The sequence below is a fragment of the Rhinopithecus roxellana genome, chromosome 7 (genome assembly GCF_007565055.1).
Source record: "Rhinopithecus roxellana isolate Shanxi Qingling chromosome 7, ASM756505v1, whole genome shotgun sequence".
In the NCBI taxonomy this organism is placed as follows: domain Eukaryota; kingdom Metazoa; phylum Chordata; class Mammalia; order Primates; family Cercopithecidae; genus Rhinopithecus; species Rhinopithecus roxellana.
Window position 1 is genome coordinate 88,024,982 of NC_044555.1, and position 19,622 is coordinate 88,044,603.

Consider the following 19,622-nt stretch of genomic DNA (forward strand, 5'->3'; position numbering starts at 1 on the left):
TTTTCAGGATGTTAAGTAAAATTCACCCATGTTGTATCAGTTCATTCTCTTTTATTGTTGAGTAGTATTCCATTGTATACCACAGTTTACGCTTTCATGGGTTGGAGGACATTTGAGTTGTTTCCAGTTTTGGGTGATTATGAATAAAATTACATACAGGTTTTTGTGTGACTTTTAAATTTTTTTCCTGGATAAATACCTAGAAGTAGGATTGCTGGCTCTTACGTAAATGTATGTTGAACTTTATAATAAACTGTAAAATTGGTTTCCTTCCAAAGTGGCTGTGCCATTTTGCATTCTTACCAGCAATACATGAGTGATTCAACTTTTCCACATCCCCACCAGCAGTTGTCAGATTTTTTTTTTTTTCCATTTTAACAGATCTACGGTAGTGTTTTATTGCGGGTTTAATTTACATTTTCCTAATGACTAATGATGTTGGGCATATTTTCATGTGCTTATTTTCTATCTTCATATGTTCTTCGATGAAGTGTCTGTTAGAATCGTTTGCTCAATTTTAAATTGAGTTGTTTCTTATGGTTGAGTTTTGAGGAATCTTTATGTATTCTAGATACATATCCTTTGTCATATATGTGATTTTCAGATATTTTCCCCATTCTGTAGCTTGTCTTTTTATTCTGTTAAGTTTCTTTTTTTGTTTTTTTTGAGATGGAGTCTCGCTCTGTCCCCCAGGCTGGAGTGCAGTGGCGTAATCTCGGCTCACTGCAAGCTCCGCCTCTCGGGTTCACGCCATTCTCTTGCCTCAGCCTCCCGAGTAGCTGGGACTACAGGCGCCCGCCAACACGCCCGGCTTATTTTTGTATTTTTAGTAGAGATGCAGTTTCACCGTGTTAGCCAGGATGGTCTCGATCTCCTGACCTCGTGATCCACCCGCCTCAGCCTCCCGAAGTGCTGAGATTACAGGCATGAGCCACCGCACCCGGCCTAAGTTTCTTTCAAGAGCAAATTTGTTCAATGTTGATAAAGTCTAATTTATTAATTTTTGCTTTTAAGGATTGCGATTTTATTGTCATGTCTAAAAGCTCTTTGTCTAACCCCTAGTAACAAAAATTTTTCCCAATATTTCTTTCCGGAAGTTTGGGTTTTACATTTAGGGCTATGATTTATTTTCAGTTAATTTTTGAATAAGGTGTGAGGTATGGGTAAAGGTTTATTTTCTTTTTGTTTATGATGTCCGGTTTTTCTTTTCTTTCTCTGAGATGGAGTCACACTCTGTCACCAGGCTGGAGTGCAGTGGTGCCATCCCAGCTCGCTGCAACCTCCATCTCCTGGGTTCAAGTGATTCTCCTGCCTCAGCTTCCCAAGTAGCTAGAATTACAGGTGTGTGCCAGCATGCCTGGCTCATTTTTGTATTTTTGGTAGAGACTGGGTTTCACCATGTTGACCAGGCTGACCTTGAACTCCTGGCCTTAAATGATCTGCCTGCATTGGCTGCCCAAAGTGCTGGGATTATGGGTGTGATCCACCACACAAGGCCTGGATGTCCAGTTTTTCTAGCACACTCTTTGAAAAGACTGTCTTCTTTCTTGTCTTTACCTTTAAGGTGCTGGAAGTTGTTTTTTGTTTTTGTTTTTGTTTTTGTTTTTCTGAGACAGAGTTTTGCTCTGTTGCCCAGGCTGGAGTGTAGTGGTGCAATCTCGGCTCGCTGCAGCCACCACCTCCCGGGTTCAAGCAATTCTCCTGCCTCAGCCTCCCGCGTAACTGGGATTACAGCCACATGCTACCACACCGGGCTAATTTTTGTGTATTTAGTAGAGACAGGGTTTCACCATGTTGGCCAGCCTGGTCTCGAACTCCTGACCTCAAGTGACCCACCCGCCTTGGCCTCCCAAAGTGCTGGGATTACAGGTGTAAGCCACCACACCAGCCTAAGGTGCTGAAAGTTTTAATTCAAGAATTTATACTATACTTTTCTATCATCATAATTCTACTTATTTAGTTGTCTGGTTATCATTTGTGTTTTTATCACTTATCCTAAACCTTCCAGAGAGGGTACTAACATTTGCAAAGGTTTCTCAAAACAAAATTATTACTTGATTCCATTCAAATAAAAAAAATTCAATGCCATATGTTATTATAGAGATAAGGAGTTGGAAAAGTCTGATTAATCAACTCCATCCAGATTGGCATTTTGCAAAATACTGCAATGAGAAAAATACTGGATCTGGTGATAGGGGACAGTGATTTTAGTCTGAGCTCTGCCCAATCATGTTACCTTGGGAAAGTCACATCAATTATCTGGCTTTTGTTTCTCCTTCCATTGAATAAGGGGGAATAGCTAATAATCTCTAAGATCTATTCCAACTGAAATAGCCTTGTTGTTGTTATTCAGTGTTGATAGGACCTCAAAAGGTTTAGAAAACATAAATTAGAAAAGCAGGGGCAGGTCTCTGATACTTTATTATAGTGGTCATTGCCAAAGTGCCTATTTGCATGTAGTTCTGAGTGTACTGAATTATTTTTGTAATGATGACATGAGCTCAAAATATGGCTGGGATGCAGACGATTTCATCACTCTTGTTAACATGGTATGTAAGAATTTACAGTGCTAGCAGAACGCTTTCTGTTTTTGTTTTTACAGCTGGACCAAGCAACACTCTCCCTAGCCGTGAGGGAAGACTACCTTGATAACAGTACAGAAGCCAAGTCTGTAAGTTTTACTCATATTTAACTATGTGCCTTATCAGACTGCTGTCAGGTCCATTACTTGTTCTAAGGTCACTGCTTCTTTACTGGAAATGAGCCGTGTGGCTATTCAATGACCATATTCCCAATACAGGAAGACTTTTATTCAGACAGATAAATTCCACTCCCTGTCTTTCTAGAAGTCTGCTCATCAAGGCTGTACAAGTCTCAGTACTCAATGCCCTTATTATCTAGCTTGGGAGAGAGCAGGCCCAAATGAAATAACAAAGAAATGAGCTTGCAGTCATTCATTCCTCAGAAATGCAGAGAGCTCACTATCAGTTGCAGAAATAAAGCGTTGGAAGGGATACCCAGGAGACAAATGGTTCCCAAATTGTACTGCTTTAGAATCACTTGGGAGTCTTTCATTAAATGTTGCTTCTTGGGTCACAGCTCTGGGGAGTCTGACTTAGTAGACTTGAGGTAGGGTCTGAGAATCTATATTTTTAACAGGTGTTCCAGGTTAATGGAGGTTTAATAAGAATCAGAAAGGATCAATCAAGTTAGACTTCTTGGGCTGGCTTAGAAATCTAGCAGTTTCCTGAATATTGGAAAGAGCTAGTTCATTTCTGACACTTTCAATTTATTTTGGAAACTTCATTGAACTTCCAAAGAAGCCTCAGACCTAGGTCCCCTGGGTCTATGCTGTTACTAACTTCTATACATAGAAGGCTCTGGAGGGACGCTAACTAAGATGCTGGGCAGCTTTCTTGCCGAGGACACTCGTCAAAGAGAGTTGGCAAGTTTACCTTCCTAAAAGTAGACAGAATGAACATTTGCCAATGTGGGGGAAGGTGTACCCCTGGTTTTCATGGAGTCTCAGCAACTAGGCTCAAAGTCATCTCCCCCATAACCTATCAGTCAAGTCCTAGTGATTCCACCTTAAAAATATCTCTTCCATCCCCTTGGTCCCTCTTTTCTATCCTGACTACTATAGGTCAGATTCTTGTTAACTTGCCTTGGCTACAACAAGTAGCCTTTTAACTGTTACTGCCTCTCCTTCATCACATTGTCTCCTTAGCACCAGTTGGCAAGTTCCATTCTCAAAGCACTGCTCCCAGCATGCCTTTGCTCCCAAGACAGGGTCTAAATTCTTTTTTTTTTTTTTTTTTTTTTTTTTTTGAGACGGAGTCTTGCTCTGCCACCCAGGCTGGAGTGCAGTGGCCGGATCTCAGCTCACTGCAAGCTCCGCCTCCCGGGTTTACGCCATTCTCCTGCCTCAGCCTCCCGAGTAGCTGGGACTACAGGCGCCGCCACCTCGCCCGGCTAGTTTTTGTATTTTTTAGTAGAGACGGGGTTTCACCGTGTTCACCAGGATGGTCTCGAACTCCTGACCTCGTGATCCGCCCGTCTCGGCCTCCCAAAGTGCTGGGATTACAGGCTTGAGCCACTGCGCCCGGCCGGGTCTAAATTCTTTAGAGGGCTTTCAAGGCTGCCTCATGACTTCATCCCAAGTCATCTTTCCTATCTCATCTGGATTTGTTCCCCCAACAAAAGCAGCTTGCCCACTGTATTAGTCCATTCTCTCTCTCCTAATAAAGACATACCTGAGACTTGGTGATTTATAAAGGAAAGAAGTTTAATTGACTCACACTTCCACATAGCTGGGGAGGCCTTACAATCATGGCGGAAGGTGAATGAGGAGCAAAGTCACGTCTTATGTGGTGTCAGGCAACAGAGCTTGTGCAGGGGAACTCCCATTTATAAAGCCATCAGATCTCGTGAGACTTACTCACTACCATGAAGATATGTGGGGGAAACCACCCCCATGATTCAATTATATTCACCTGGCCCTACCCTTGACATGTGGGGATTATTACAATTCAAGGTGAGATTTGGGTGGAGACACAGCCAAACCATATCACCTACCTCACAGGACTCTTCACTGCGTCGGAACCAGTCTCCCTCAAATGCTATGTCCCCAATTTCTCCAGGCTAGATTTTCTCTCCAGCTCTTCAGTTTCCAAGCATGTAGCAGCTTTATTAAGGAAGTTATTTTGATGTCTTTAATGTTATAGTTAATAATTACATGTTTATCTCCCTCACTGTTTGGGAACCAGGCACCTATTATATTTTTGTCAGTACAACTCTTTCCTAACATATGCGCAGAGGGCCTACTAAACCACCTTGTACATTTGAGTAGGTACTCAATAAATACGTTTTTTGGTTTTTCTTTTTAGATAGAGTCTCACTGTGTTGCCCATGCTGAAGTGCAGTGGCACGATCTCAACTCATTGCAACCTATGCCTCCTGGGTTCAAGCGATTCTCAGCAACCTCAGCCTCCCGAGTAGCTGGGATTATAGTCATGCACCACCATGCCGGGCTAATTTTGTATTTTTAGTAGAGACAGGGTTTCACTATGTTGGCCAGGCTGGTCCCAAACTCCTGGCCTCAAGTGATCTGCCCACCTCGGCCTCCCAAAATGTTAGAATTACAAACGTGAGCCACCACACCCAGCCAATAAATATGTTTTGTTTTGAATTGAACTGGGAATAGCAAAATATTATTTCTATTTAAGACTATTTTGTTTCTTTCTTTTTTTTTTGAGATGGAGTCTCCCTCTATTGTCCAGGCTGGAGTGCAGTGGCATAATCTCGGCTCACTGCAACCTCCGCCTTCTGAGTTCCAGCGATTCTCCTGCCTCAGCCTCCTGAGTAGTTGGGACTACAGGAGTGCGCCACCACGCCCGGCTAGTTTTTTTGCGTTTTTAGTAGAGATGTGGTTTCACCATATTGGCCAGGCCGACCTGGTGATCTGCCTGCCTCAGCCTCCCAAAGTGCTGGGATTACAGGCAAAAGCCACCACGCCTGGCCTATTTAAGACTATTTTCAAAGCTTGCTTACTGATTCAACAAATATTTATTAAAGGCCTGCTATAGTCTAAGTACCATATAGGTCCTAAGGTCACACACATAGTAAGAATAGCTTACAGAGGCAAGGTATATGTTAGTAAATCTTATTCCCAATGCATGAGAAGGAGGTCACTTAATACCTGGTGCATTGAGATCTCACAAATACGTCTGAAATGAGAGGTGGGCCTAAGGCAGTTCTTTAATTCCCATGATATAAGGTCACCCCCGCCCCACCCAATGACATATGAGTAGCCCCAAAATGGGTTTATGAGTATGTAGGAAGGAAATTCTATGTTTGCTATTTGTTAGGTTTCACATCATCGTTCCCCTCTTTTCTCCTTTTTTTCCTGAGCTAGGGAGCAGAACTTTGTGAAAACTGTAAAAAACTGAAAAGACACAGGGCTGCTGTCACTGGTCTTTTATTTCTTAGTGTGAAGGTGGGTAAATTGAGTTGCAAGAGAATAAATCACACCTCCCACCATTCTTTATGGATCAGGCCTCCTGCTTTTAGAAACAGTTCTTTCCCATTATTTTATTAAAGCCTCACTTGTCTGGAAAGAGGACGTCTGACCTTTAACTTTCTATTCTTGTCTCATTTGGAGTTATTTCATGTATCCATAATATCGACGGTTGCCAGAAAACTAGTTCTCTTGATGCTTGATGGCTGGGCATCTCTGTCTGTCATGGAAACAGTACCCAAGTAGCCATCACTCTTTTTTCTCCCAAAGTGTTATGTGGGTGGCTGGTATTGCATAATGCCTGCACCATACTTTGCGTACAGAGTGAAAATAAAAGACATTTATTTCCGCCTGCTATTTCTGCTCTTCCGTGTCTCCGAAACATATTTTCTAATAAGCTATTGTCATGGTCACTTTGCTCTTTATTTCTTATAGTATCGGGAGGCCCTTTACAAGTTCATGGTGGATACTGCCGTGCTTTTAGGAGCTAACAGTTCCAGAGCAGAGCATGACATGAAGTCAGTGCTTAGATTGGAAATTAAGATAGCTGAGGTAAGTCTTCACTGAAAATCTCTTTCTTTCCTTTCCTTTCTTTTCTTTTCCTTATATTAAGGGCAGTATATTCTGAACGAAAATATAAATTGCAACCAAATAATAGTATTTTGTATCATTACCCTTTGGGCCTAAGGTAGAACTAGTAGCGTTCCCTCTGGGAAGTAACAAGGACTGCCACAGAAGAGCTCTTCACTCCTTCCACCTCCCTGGTTTAAGCCCATTCAGTGTCCGTATGTTGCTCAGCTGTGGCCAAAGAATAGCAGCAGAGAGACCCTTTGACTGTTTTTCCTGGAGAAACTCATGTTTGGCTTAAATAGAAGATAGATGTTTAAAAAATCCTTAGTAATCTGGCTTGAATGGAAGGTTGCTTTTAATCCAGTCCATGTTTTATGCTATCCCCACTCAGAGTCATTCTGGCTTAAGTTCTGGGCTCAGGGAAGTCTGTCCACCAATACTGGATATAAAAGTTGATATAGAAGTAGGTAGGACATGTTGGTAAACGTTTTTAAATGACCTTTCTGGTATTACTTTGTATCTGCCCCTGTTTTTCATTCTTTTCTTGCCCTACTTTAATGAATATCATTGTGTCATATGCATGACACAGAACTACATGTCTGCATAAATTACCTTACCTTCTTTTTGCCTCATTGTAGAGACAAAAAGATGTAAAAACAAACTTATGGGCAAAATAATGAGAACTCCTAAATGGTTAGCTTTGTTTATGGAGTAACTTTTTTCTAGAAGAAACAAAGTGTAAAAATCTCTCTATATGTTCCTAGGCCAAGAGGGAACAAATGTGGTAAAATCTGCTTCTGGGGAAACCCTGTAGTGAAAGAAAATGATACTTTTTACCAAGAAACTTTTGCACATGTGTTGGAAATCTTTTACAAGAGAAGTTAGTAAAAATCTCAAGGTGAATAAGAGTCCAAATGTTGATTGGTTTTGTCTGGCGAGGTGGTGGTGGTGTGTTGAGGTATGGGAGTAGGGATGAAGGATAAGGGTAAGGAGGAATTGGTCTGTCTGTCTTTGCTGTGATGATGTTCGTGTACAGCTCTCTCCAAACTCCTACTTGTAGTGCAAGAAGTTCATTCCTGCATGTCACCTTTGAAGACTGTGAAGACTGCTGCAGATGTCTCGAGGTCCATGACTGTGCCTCTGAGCCATGTCTAGAGTCTGTCTGAATTCTCTTTCCAGGCACATAGGAGGCCCAGGGCTCTCATTTGGACTAAAACTCTGAAACAGCAGGGAAGGCCTTGCCCTGAGCCAGGGATTTGGACCAAAAAGGGAACTAAAAACAGCTGGGCTGAGGCAAGACTGGGAATTGTCAAGAGGCTAAATGAAGTGACAAATCTATTGTGTGGAGGGGAGTGGCTGGCAGAGAGCTGAAAACAGCTCTGAGGCCAAAGGTCTCCAACTTGGGGCTGTGAGACTCCGAGGGCGGAGGAGGGGCTGGTGGAAGAGGAGTGTGGATATTCTCTGAGGCAATGATTCACACAGAGCCAGGAGGCTGTTTGTAAGTTACATGTGGTCTCTCCTGTGGAGGGTGAAGAAAGGGAAGCTAAGGACACTGAAGCATTTAGCAAAGAGGGGGCAGACGTCTGCCAGTAAGCCCTCTGTAATACTTACCTTGAAAAATCACTGCTAGTAATGCTTACCTCCATATCTTACACTACACATCACCAGGTACTTTCAAAATTAGTGGGATACGTAGTCCTAGGGAAACTTCTGAAGCTGAGAAGACAAGACAGTCCAGTCTAGCACAAATAAGTCCTTGTAAATACAGCCATGGAAGCATATACTTAGCCAATCCAGCTAGAGAGATGTGTGCACAAGGAGAGGTCTTATTGATGGAGTAGCCCTTGTGATTGGAACCAAGTGGAGTGTAATTGGAAAGGCTTGCTAGAAGCGGTGAATCTTGGGCAGTCCTGAGTCATAGTTCAAACCATGGAGGTGGTGATGGTGGATAGGAGATGCAAGAGTAGAAGAGTCATGTGTGCGGTGGGAAGGTGGCAAGTTTAATGCAAGGGAATTAGATGATGGAAGGCCCGAAGGCAAAGTCATGACATGATTGAAGGGTGGATATGGGAGCTACTGCTGGTCAATGGAAGTGATTAAGATGATCCTTGTGGAAGACAATCATTGCTGTTCTTCTTAAGTTAAACATAGTGGAGGCTAGAAGCTCAGATTTGGTGTTGACCAAATGGCCAAGAGCATGAGTATTGGGAATGGAAAGAGTATAGAGTCAGGGCTGGAGAGAGGCAGGTTTTGAAATGTGTGAATAGGTGGTGACTGAATCCATACTCCCAGCAATGGGACTAGGGAAATCTCAAGGTCAAAGAAACAAGAGGGGAAATGAGGGAATGAGCTGTTGACAGAATGATCACGGGGAACAGTGGCATTCAGATAGTCTTGTGGTCATCAGTGAAAATTTGCCCCTAGAGATGAAGGGATGGTCGATGGTTCATGAAATATTGAGATCATTATCTGGAAACCACAGGTGACAGTGGGATGTTTACCTCAATTGTCCAACTTAAGTTTAATTGTCAAAATTGAGCCAGCAATAGATTTTGCCCATCCACATTATAGATTGGGAGGGAGATTTGGGGTAGTTCTTTTTGTACTGGGGACAATATTTGATGCAGAGGAGGATATGAAAGTTTATTTTCTTAATCCTGCCTAAAGTTATGTCTTTTTTTCTCTCCCTCGAAGTTGGGCACCACACCAAAGCCTTGAAAAACTTTATAATACTCTGCAGATGTTTTGGCACATGTAGGAAGTAATCATACAGTAAGAAATGGTTCACTTGAAAAAAAAAATAACCAAAATCTCTTTCCAACAGATAATGATTCCTCATGAAAACCGAACCAGTGAGGCCATGTACAACAAAATGAACATTTCTGAACTGAGTGCTATGATTCCCCAGGTTGGTGAAAACTATCCAGAAAACTTTCTCTCAACTGGTCATTTTAGAAGGGATTGGATTTCATCTGTGTGTAAATTTCTGTCTTGTAAAACCTACTCTCAGTCTTGGTTATCATCGTCTTTGTCAACAATCAAATAAAATATCCCTTGTCTGTGTATTGGGATGCCTTCTGTTATAGGGAACAAAACATCTTTCCAACAGTGGCTTAGAAACTTAAAGCCTATTTTCTCACATGACAAAAGTCTAGACATAGGTAATTGTTGGCATTCGCTCAGCTGTTTAACAGTGTTGTCAAAGGCCCAAGTTCTTCCTATCTTTGCATCCTACTCTGTTTAGTGTGTTGGCTTTTTGACTTCATGTTTGATGACTCACGGTTGCAAGGTATCCGTCACAGCTCCATATATCACATCTGTGTCAGAGCAGGAAGAAGGGGAAAGGGCCAGTGATGTGTCTAACTCTTTTACTAGGAAAAACAAACAGACTTTTCCAGAACATCTCCAGATGTCTTCCCTTTTCTTTTTTTTTTTTGAGACAGAGTCTCGCTCTGTCGCCCGGGCTGGAGTGCAGTGGCCAGATCTCAGCTCACTGCAAGCTCCGCCTCCCGGGTTTATGCCATTCTCCTGCCTCAGCTTCCCAAGTAGCTGGGACTACAGGCGCCCGCCACCTCGCCCGGCTAGTTTTTTGTATTTTTTAGTAGAGATGGGGTTTCACCATGTTAGCCAGGATGGTCTCGATCTCCTGACCTCGTGATCCGCCCGTCTCGGCCTCCCAAAGTGCTGGGATTACAGGCTTGAGCCACTGCGCCCGGCCTGTCTTCCCTTTATTTCTTATTGAATAGGATTGGGTCACGTGGCCACTCCTAACCACCGGGGAGGTTGGGCAAGTGAGTAACTGGTTTTCCATTTCAACAGTGGACACAGGTAACAGAGAAAAGGTTGGGAAAAGACTTTTAGAGTAGCCAATCTAAGAAACACCATACGGTGTTTTAGGTAAGATAGGGATGCTCTGAAGAATGGAGGCATGTTACTTTCTGTGTTTTTGTTTGTTTTTTTGAGACATAGTCTTGCCGTGTCGCCTAGGCTGGAGTGCAGTGGCGTGATCTTGGCTCACTGCAACCTCTGCCGGGTTCAAGTGATTCTCCTGCCTTAGCCTCCCAAGTAGCTGGGATTACAGGTGCCTGCTTCCACACCTAGCTAATTTTTTGTATTTTTAATAGAGACGGGATTGGCCAGGCTGGTCTCAAACTCCTGACCTCAAATGATCCCCCTGCCTCGGCCTCCCAAAGTGCTGGGATTACAGGCATGAGCTACCATGCCTGGCCTCATTTACTTTCTGTTGCTGCTTATTTCCTCTTGTTTTTTTTTTTTTTTTTTTTTTTAAAGGCTGTGTCACAGAGACTAGTTATGTACTGGGGCATCTGTTTCTGTGTATATATGAGAGTGAGGGAGAGTACAGGACAGAGAAAGGGAGGGAGGGAGAGAAAATGTACAGTATAGAGAAAGAATTTAGAAGAAGAAAGAGAAATGCAAGAGAGAAGGAGGGAAGAGTACAGGAGGAAAAAAGAGAGTATAGAATAGAAGAAGTGTACAGGACGGGGAGAGAGAGCAGAATGGGGAGAGAAAGACAGAGGGGAGAGTTCAGGAAGGAGGAAGAGTGCTAGAGGGGGCCAAGGGAGTGAGGTTGCATATTACTGTGTTCGTGTGTGTGTGTGTGTGTGTGTGTGTGTGTGTGTATGTGTGTTGTCCAGATGTAGATGGTACAGAACACATGCTCCATTTGTGATTAAGACAATAGGTCAGGCCGAACACGGTGGCTCACACCTGTAATCCCAGCACATTGGGAGGCCAAGGTGGGTGGATCACTTGAAGTCAGAAGTTCGAGACCAGCCTGGCCAACATGGTGAAATTCCACCTCTACTAAAAATACAAAAAAAAAAAAAAAAAAAAAAATTAGCCGGGCGTGGTGGTGGGTGCCTGTAATCCCAGCTACTCAGAGACTGAGGCAGGAGAATTGCTTGAACCCAGGAGGCAGAGGTTGCAGTGAGCCCAGATCATGCCACTGCACTCCAGCCTGGGTGATAGAGCAAGACTGTCTAAAAAAAAAAGACAATAGGTCTGAATAGCAATGATCAGGAGTTTATTTTCTAGACTTGAGTAGTTGCATCTTGAATTATTAGGTGTGAAATCAAAAGAAATGAATGACGCTCAATCTATTCTATTTGCCTTTCTTACTTGCTACCTAACAGAGGTTCTCTCTTTCTGTTTTGTTCTCTCTCCCCTCAGTTCGACTGGCTGGGCTACATCAAGAAGGTCATTGACACCAGACTCTACCCCCACCTGAAAGACATCAGCCCCTCCGAGAATGTGGTGGTCCGCGTCCCGCAGTACTTTAAAGATTTGTTTAGGATATTAGGGTCTGAGAGAAAGAAGTAAGAACTTTATGTGAATTTTACTGTGACTTTTGTGTTTTCTTTAAATTATAAGGGCTTCCCTTCTCACATTCTTTGAAAACTGTTTTTAAAGAATGTTACATCAAAAGAGTTATAGGGAAAATCCCGGTATCCTTTGTGATGAACTGGCCGAAACCATTGTCTGGTGTAATTTACTTGCTGCAATGATAACAAATGTTTTTGTCCTTTATTTCTGGTCTTTCTCTGTGCTGTTCTCTTCGAGATCCTAAATTGTTTATGAGCTTGGGGAACAAGTTATATAATGATGTTATTTTCTAAAATTTCTGTGTGAACATCTTTTTTTTCCCCAGTTCATTCTCAATCTTTTGCTGCTTTTTTTTTTTTTTTTTTTTTTTTTCTGGTTCCTTTTTAACCAGTAAGTCACTTTGTGGCAATAAACAAAAGTATCTGTATTGAAAAGACACAAGACCACTTTGAGAGCGGTAGAAAAATTGCACTGATAAAACAACTTTAGGAACTGCCAGGTTTTTCTTATTTTAAAGAATGTTTTAGAATTTGTTGCTTTGCTAGTTTAGTACTACAAAGAAAAATCTTCAAAATTTCCAGGAAGGAGAATTTTACAGGTTCATTAAGGCATTCAGCTTTGACTACAGAAAAGGAATCACAGAGTTTACAAAATGAATCAATGAGTTTACAAAACACTTTACTGAGTTAATTGCTGACCCATGATTAAAATCATATTTTCTTATTTGGACTCAGACAAGGCTATGTTGCCAGAAGTTATGTTTTTAAAAAAAGGCACTTCCAACAATTCTAGGAATAAAATGTAGCATTTATCCCCTACGGAAACACTTAGACACCTGAGAGGAGCTGCTGCTCTTTTTAAGATAATTTCTGATGAGAAAAGTAGTCTGTGTTCATTGAGGATAACATACAGAAAAGGGAGAGAAGAAACAATTTACTTAAAATTATGTCATTTAGAGATAAGCCAGGATTCTTCAAAAATTTTCTAAATGAAAATTGAATCTAGAGGTAGGTAATTATATTGCAGGGTAGAGCCTTGATCCATGAGCCAGGAATGTCAGCAGCGTCACCTCGGGTGCTTGTTAAAAATGCAGATTCCAAGGCTCTCCTCCATTGATTCTGATACAGTAGAGCTGGAGGGGAGGCCAAGTAATCTTTATTTTAAACAAGTACCCTAGGAGAATCTTACGATTAACTTTTTTTAGGGGAGCAGAAGGGGATCACTGTATTTGGAAATTTCTTTGTAAGTACTTCCTAGCTCTCAAATACTATAAAATATGACCCTAATGATTTCCTACTCATATGCCGTTGAGTTACGGAGCACATTTTAAATTTTGGTGGTAATTTCCATTGAAAGATGGAGTTTGGCCTGCTAGAGATTCCTCCTTCACCTCGTGAGTCAGTGTCTTCTAGTATCTGTGTTAAAAGAGTAGGTACTTCTGAACACTGATTAATTTTACTTCCAAAAAAAGCCTAATTTACAATCAGGGGATAGATTGGAATTTGGTTTACTCTATTAGAAAAAGCATCTCTGTCATGATGATTTTACTTGGTAATTGCAGGACCTTTTGTAACAGTGGAAAAGACCATGACTGGAGGGAGATTTTACTCTGATTCTTGTCAAAATGATAACTTGGACAAATGTAAACATAGTGAACAACAGTAGAAAAAACATAGATGGAAAAATCACCTTAGACATTATGTACATATACAACTTCATTTAAAAATAAAGACAAAAATTGGCCAAGCACGGTGGCTCACACCTGTAATCCCAGCACTTTGGGAGGCTGAGGCCGGCAGATCACTTGAGGCCAGGAGTTCAAGACCAACCTGGCCAACATGGTGAAACCCTGTCTCTACTAAAAAATTACAAAATTTAGCTGGGTGTGGTGGCTGGCACCTGTAATCCCAGCTACTTGGGAGGCTGAGGCGGGAGAATCTCTTGAACCCAGGAGGTGGAGGTTGCAGTGAGCCAAGGTCACACCACTGCACTCCAGCCTGGGTGACATAGCGAGACTCTGTCTTAAAAAATAAATAAAATAAAAGTAAAGCCAAAACCCAAATATCTTTCACACAGTTTATCCCTCAACCACCAGTTCATAAAAAGGCAACTTGTATTCTGTGTATTCTTGTATTTCAAGACAATGTACACATCATGAGAAGTCTGACAGTATTTTATTTGCATACTATGGTGATGTTTTTCCATTGATGATCATTTTCTATTGATGATGATATGCCAGTTGCTATAACCAGCACTTCTAAACACTCATTGGCTAAATTGTACCCTCTGCTCATGGAACAGTCTGAACATGGGTGTCCCTGTAAGAGAGCTTTCTTCTAAATAGTGACTCAGGAACCCAGACTCCTTTCATCTTGTGGCTCTGCTCTCCCTTGGATGTTTGGCATCTTCTCTATTCAGCTGGAGGATGGAGAAACAGAGAGGGTGGAGGATTGTATAGGTTTTGGTGGGAAGGCCTAGAACTGGGGTATGTCACTTTTACCCATATTCCATAAGCCAGAACTCAGTCTTGTGACTCCTCTAGCTGTAGGGGAGACTGGGAAATATAGTTTAGCTATATGCCCAGGAGGAAAAGGAGTTGGAGTTTCCCTAGACATGCCTTTATCAAAGAGCATATCTCATTTTCTTGAAATGACGACTTTTCTCTCAATGGCAAATGCTTCCCTGCTCCCTACCTCTATGACACTGTGGGTACCTGATGGCAGGCACTCTTTGTCAAATTTTTAATTTTTGTGAGTACAGGACATATTTTGATACAGGAATGCAATGCGTAATAATCATATCAAGGTAAATGGGGTATCTATCCCCTCAAGTATTTGTCCTTTGTGTTACAAGCAATCCAATTATACTGTGTTATTTATTTAAAAATATACATTTACACTATTTTTGACTATAGTTACCTGTTGTACTAGCAACTACTAGGTTTTATTCATTCTATTTTTTTGTACCCATTAACCATCCCTCCTTCCGTCCTTCTCCTCTGCTACCCTTCCCACCCTCCAATAGCCACTCTTCTATTCTCTATCTCTGTGAATTCAATTATTTTAGTTGTTAGCTCCCACAAATAAGTGAGAACATGTGAAGTTTGTCTTTCTGTGCCTGGTTATTTCACTTAACATTATGATCTCCAGTTCCACTCATGTTTCTGGAAATGACAGGATCTCATTTTTTTTCATGGCTGAATAGTACTCCGTTGTGTATATGTACCACATTTTTTTAAATCCATTTATCTGTTGATGGACACTTAGGTTTCTTCTGGCAGGCTCTCTTGTGATTGCTCTTTTAAGCATTGTGGCCTAGCACAGTGCTTCTCACGTAGTAGACACTTTAAAAATTCTAGAAGTTAACCAGATACCCCATCACCACCACGAGGAGGTGACATATGAATGGAACCCCAAAGGATAAAGAGGAATTTTCTAGGTACGGGAGAATGGAGAAAAGGGGATGGTAAGCATCTTGAGTGGTGGAACTAGCATGAACTTGGGTGTCACCTGCAAGGCAGGGGGCTAGAGAGCTGAGGGGCCAGCTTGGGCTCAGGATATGTAGAGGAAAGGCATCAGATGAATGTTATGAGGATCCTCCCACCTCCTACCTTTCCCCTGGAGGCACCATTGAAGAAAAAGCCAGCCAAGCCTTCTCACATTGGGCATCTCTGCTGTGCCTCTGTTTTGAGAATCTGCCTATGAAAATCATATACAGGTAACCATTATGGTTAACATCTTTGATTTTTACAATTCTATGTGTTGTTCCCACTTTACAGATGAGGAAACTTTGGTTAAGTGACTTGGCCAAGATCACACCTCTAAGAGGAAACAGCTGAGATTCTAAATGGGGTCACCCTCATTTCTATGTCTTACCTCTTTTTTTCCGTAAATGTCTTGGTGTGAAAAGAGATACTTTTCAGATGCTTCGCTGCTCATTTTGGAGATGCTAGCATGTTGTATGTACCCTCAGATAGTTAGATATTGCTAGCTTTGGCAATTCTCCTGCAATTTTCAGGGGTTCAAAGCCATCTTGTGTTGGTGTCAGCTGTTCATTTCTTATTTTTTAATTTTTATTTTTATTTCAATAATTTTGGGGGAACAAGTGGTGTTTAGTTGCGTGGAAAAATTCTTTAGTGGTGATTTCTGAGGTTTTGGTGTAACCATCACCTGAGCAGTGTACATTGTACCCAGTGTGTAGTCTTTTATTGCTCACCACCCTCCCCCTGAGTCCCCAAAGTCCATTATATCGTTCTTATGCCTTTGCATTCTCATAGCTTACCTCCTGCTTGAAAGTGAGAACGTACGTTATATATTTTTCCATTCCTGAGTTACTTCACTTAGAATAATCATCTTCAGCTCTATCCAGGTTGCTACAAATGCCATTATTTCCTTCCCATTTATGGCTGAGTAGTATTCCATGGTGTATGTATACCACATTTTCTTTATCCATTTGTCGGTTGATGGGCATTTATGTATGTTCCATATTTTTACGATTGTGAATTGTGCTGCTATAAACATGCGTGAGCTAGTATCTTTTTTGTATAATGACTTCTTTTCCTCTGGGTAGATACTCAGTAGTGGGATTGCTGGATCAAACGGTAGTTCTATTTAGTTCTTTAAGGAGTCTCCACACTGTTTTCCATAGCAGTTGTACTAGTTTACATTCCCACCAGCAGTGTAGAAGTGTTCCCTGTTCACCGCATCCATGCCAATATGTGTTATTTTTTAATTTTTGATTGTGACCATTCTTGCAGGAGTGAGGTGGTATCGCATTGTGGTTTTGATTTGCATTTCCCTGATCATTAGTGACGTTGAGCATTTTTTCTTATGTTTGTTGGCCATTTGCATATCTTCTGTTGAGAATTGTCTGTTCATGTCTTTTGCCCACTTTTTGATGGGATTGTTTGTTTTTTTTTTTTTCTTTCAGCTGTTTATTTCTCAATTGCTGCTTCTCCCTTCTTATATCACTCCCACTGCCAGTCTAGGGGATTAGGCCTCTCTCTCTGACTGAGTGGCTGTGGGGACAGTGGCACTGACTCTTTGGTAGGTGGTGCATGGTACAGAATTAGAGCAATGAGATCCTCCAGTGGTGGTGGTGCCAAACCTTGCAGTCCAAGGGAGTAGGTGGCCAGGGAGGGACCCTTGGAGGAATGAGCCGGAGGCTGCCTGTGGGGAACAAGAGCTGGTGTTTAAGGTGGAAAGGCGTTAAGGAGGTAGTGATGATCTCTCATGTTATGTGCATCTCTTCCTAACTACATGTTCAGTGATCTCATGTTGATAGTTTGAATTCAACCATGGGGGATGTTGACACCATGGAAATTGGCAAATGTAACAAATCATTTTTTTTTTTCTTCGACAAGGCAGTTGGTAACATTTACTAGCAAATCACTGGGTGAGGAGCTCTATAGACTTCCCTCCCTTTCTGTCCACCCTCAATTCTCCTTCTCACTCCTGACTTGAGGCTGCCTCAGACACTTCCCATCTACTTTTATCTGAGGAGTAAGAGTGGGAGGAGGAGAGGCCAAGGAAGGTTGGCATCAGGAGGAGTTGCTGTGGTTTCCTCTTCTAGACCAGGCCTGGCCCCATGGAGATCATCTGCACCAGGACTGTTTTCTTTTGTTTTTCTTGTTGTTGTTGTTTTGTTTTTTTAGCAGACTGGCCTAGAGCAAACCCTTGGAGTTTTGTCAAGGACCCTGTAAGTATTCCTGTCTTTAGTTTTCTTTTCATATAAAGCAAGTACAATGTACATTAAAGTAAGATGATTCTTGTTGCATGTTCCCAAAGGATGACCTGGAAAATGTGCTGTTATGTGGACCTCTCCTGGGGGCCAGCTCTTCTGAGAGTGATCTAGGGTCTTGCTAGTCAAAGAATGGCCTACAGATGAGCAGCAGAGACATTACTGGGGAGTTTGTCAGAAATGCCTATCAGGCTCTGCCCCAGACCTACTGAGTCAGAGGCTGAAATTGAATAAGATCCCCAGGGGACTCATATATACCTTCAAGTTTCAGAAGCACTGATGTGGGATTTAGGAAGTCCTAGTTGAGCTGTATGTGCAGAATGATGAGGAGATGGAGTTTTCCTAGACCAGCTGTTTTCAAAACTGACACGGATCAGAATCCCCTGGAGGGCTTGCTAAAATACAGTCTGCTGGCCCCCCGCCCCACGGATTCTGATTCAGCAGGTCTGGGGGTAAGGCCTCGGAATTTTCTAACAAGTTCTCAGATGATGCTGAAGCTGCTGGCTCAGGGACACACTTTCAGAATCACTGCCTTACATATGCCTCTGGGCAGCCTGTAGGATTTAGGAAGATCTCTGGCTTTGAGAACCTTTAAGAAGAACCTCTGTGGCTCGCTTCAGATAGTATGACCGAGAGGAGCAAATGCAAGCTCTGGAATCTGAAAACCCAGATGTTGGTCCTAGATTTGATACATTCTTGGAAGTACCTTGACCTCTTACCTTTGTTTTCTTCATCTGAAAATAAGGATAATAATAATAATCACTTCACAGCACTGTTATAAAAATCAAAGAAGGTATTTTATGATCTCTGAAATGTAATACAAATGTAAGCTGCCTCTACAGGTTGAGTATCCCTTATCCAGAATACCTGGGATCAGAAGTGTTTCTGATTTTGGATTTATTCAGATTTTGGAATATTTGCAATATACTTACCAATTGAGCATCCCAAATCTAAAAATTAAAAAAATCTTCCAAGTCAGAGGCTTTAGGAAATGATTTCATGTTGCTCTCTTTGTGGTGGGTTCTCTTCTGAGATGCTTGGCCTTTCTCTATTTTATTTATTGCCACTTGGGGAAATTACCATATGGCTGAAAATGTGTTTTTTGGAAAAAAAGGATATTATGTGTTATTTTCAAGGACTGTTGCTGAGTCTGATTTTTGCTTTTTGATGTATCTGAGCATTAGGTGACAGTGATTCAGTCATTATGGTTATATCTGTTCCTGGCGTGGTAATATTAGCACTCCAAAGCTGTGCTCCATAGCATTCTGTCAGTGTATTTATAACACACTGAAGAAACTCATCAGTGCCATTGTCTCGCTGTGTGAACTTCTCAGTATTCCAGCTTCCCGCTTGCAGAGGTCTGGTTGTTATGCTATCACCCTTTGTAATGCCTTGTCCAGGAAGTCCTCATAATTTTTATGCCCTTAGATTTCTGTGAAGCATCTTTGTTGGAGTGTTTTGGGGTCTCTGTGATTGGCCGGGAAATCTTAGCTGAATTAGAGGCTTGGCCAGGCATGGTGGCTCACGCCTGTAATCCCAGCAACTTGGGAGGCCGAATTGGATGGATCGCTTGAGTCCAGGAGTTTGAGACCAGCCTGGCAAAATGGTGAAACCCTGTCTCTACCAAAAATACAAAAAAATGTGCTGAGCACAGTGGCACGTGCCTGTAGTCCCAACTACTTGGGAGGCTGAGGCAGGAGGTTCCCTTGAGCCCAGGAGGTCAAGGCTGTAGTGAGCTTAGATAGTGCCATTGTACTCCAGCCTGGGTGACAGGAGTGAGTGAAACTCTGTCTCAAAAAAAAAAAAAAAAAAAAAAAAAAAAAATTAGAGGCTTTAATTCATCACTGTGTGGCATAACGAAAAGCATGCAGGCTTTAGAGTTAGACACACCTGGGTCTGGTCAGGCCTCCATTGTTTGTTACAGTGGTTCTTCAACTTGGCCTCACATTGGACT

At 42.0% G+C, this 19,622-nt stretch overlaps 1 protein-coding gene across 2 annotated transcripts in view; it reads left to right on the plus strand.

Annotated features, from left to right (window-relative positions):
• The window catches only part of PHEX (phosphate regulating endopeptidase homolog X-linked), a 227,529-nt gene that overhangs the window by 57,980 nt on the left and 149,927 nt on the right, over positions 1 to 19,622 (plus strand). For both annotated transcript variants that reach the window (XM_010381555.2, XM_010381563.2), the window contains exons 6-9: positions 2,603 to 2,671; positions 6,452 to 6,568; positions 9,411 to 9,494; positions 11,777 to 11,922. In XM_010381555.2, the coding sequence (XP_010379857.1) occupies positions 2,603 to 2,671; positions 6,452 to 6,568; positions 9,411 to 9,494; positions 11,777 to 11,922 (416 nt within the window). The remainder of the gene's footprint in view (positions 1 to 2,602; positions 2,672 to 6,451; positions 6,569 to 9,410; positions 9,495 to 11,776; positions 11,923 to 19,622) is intronic.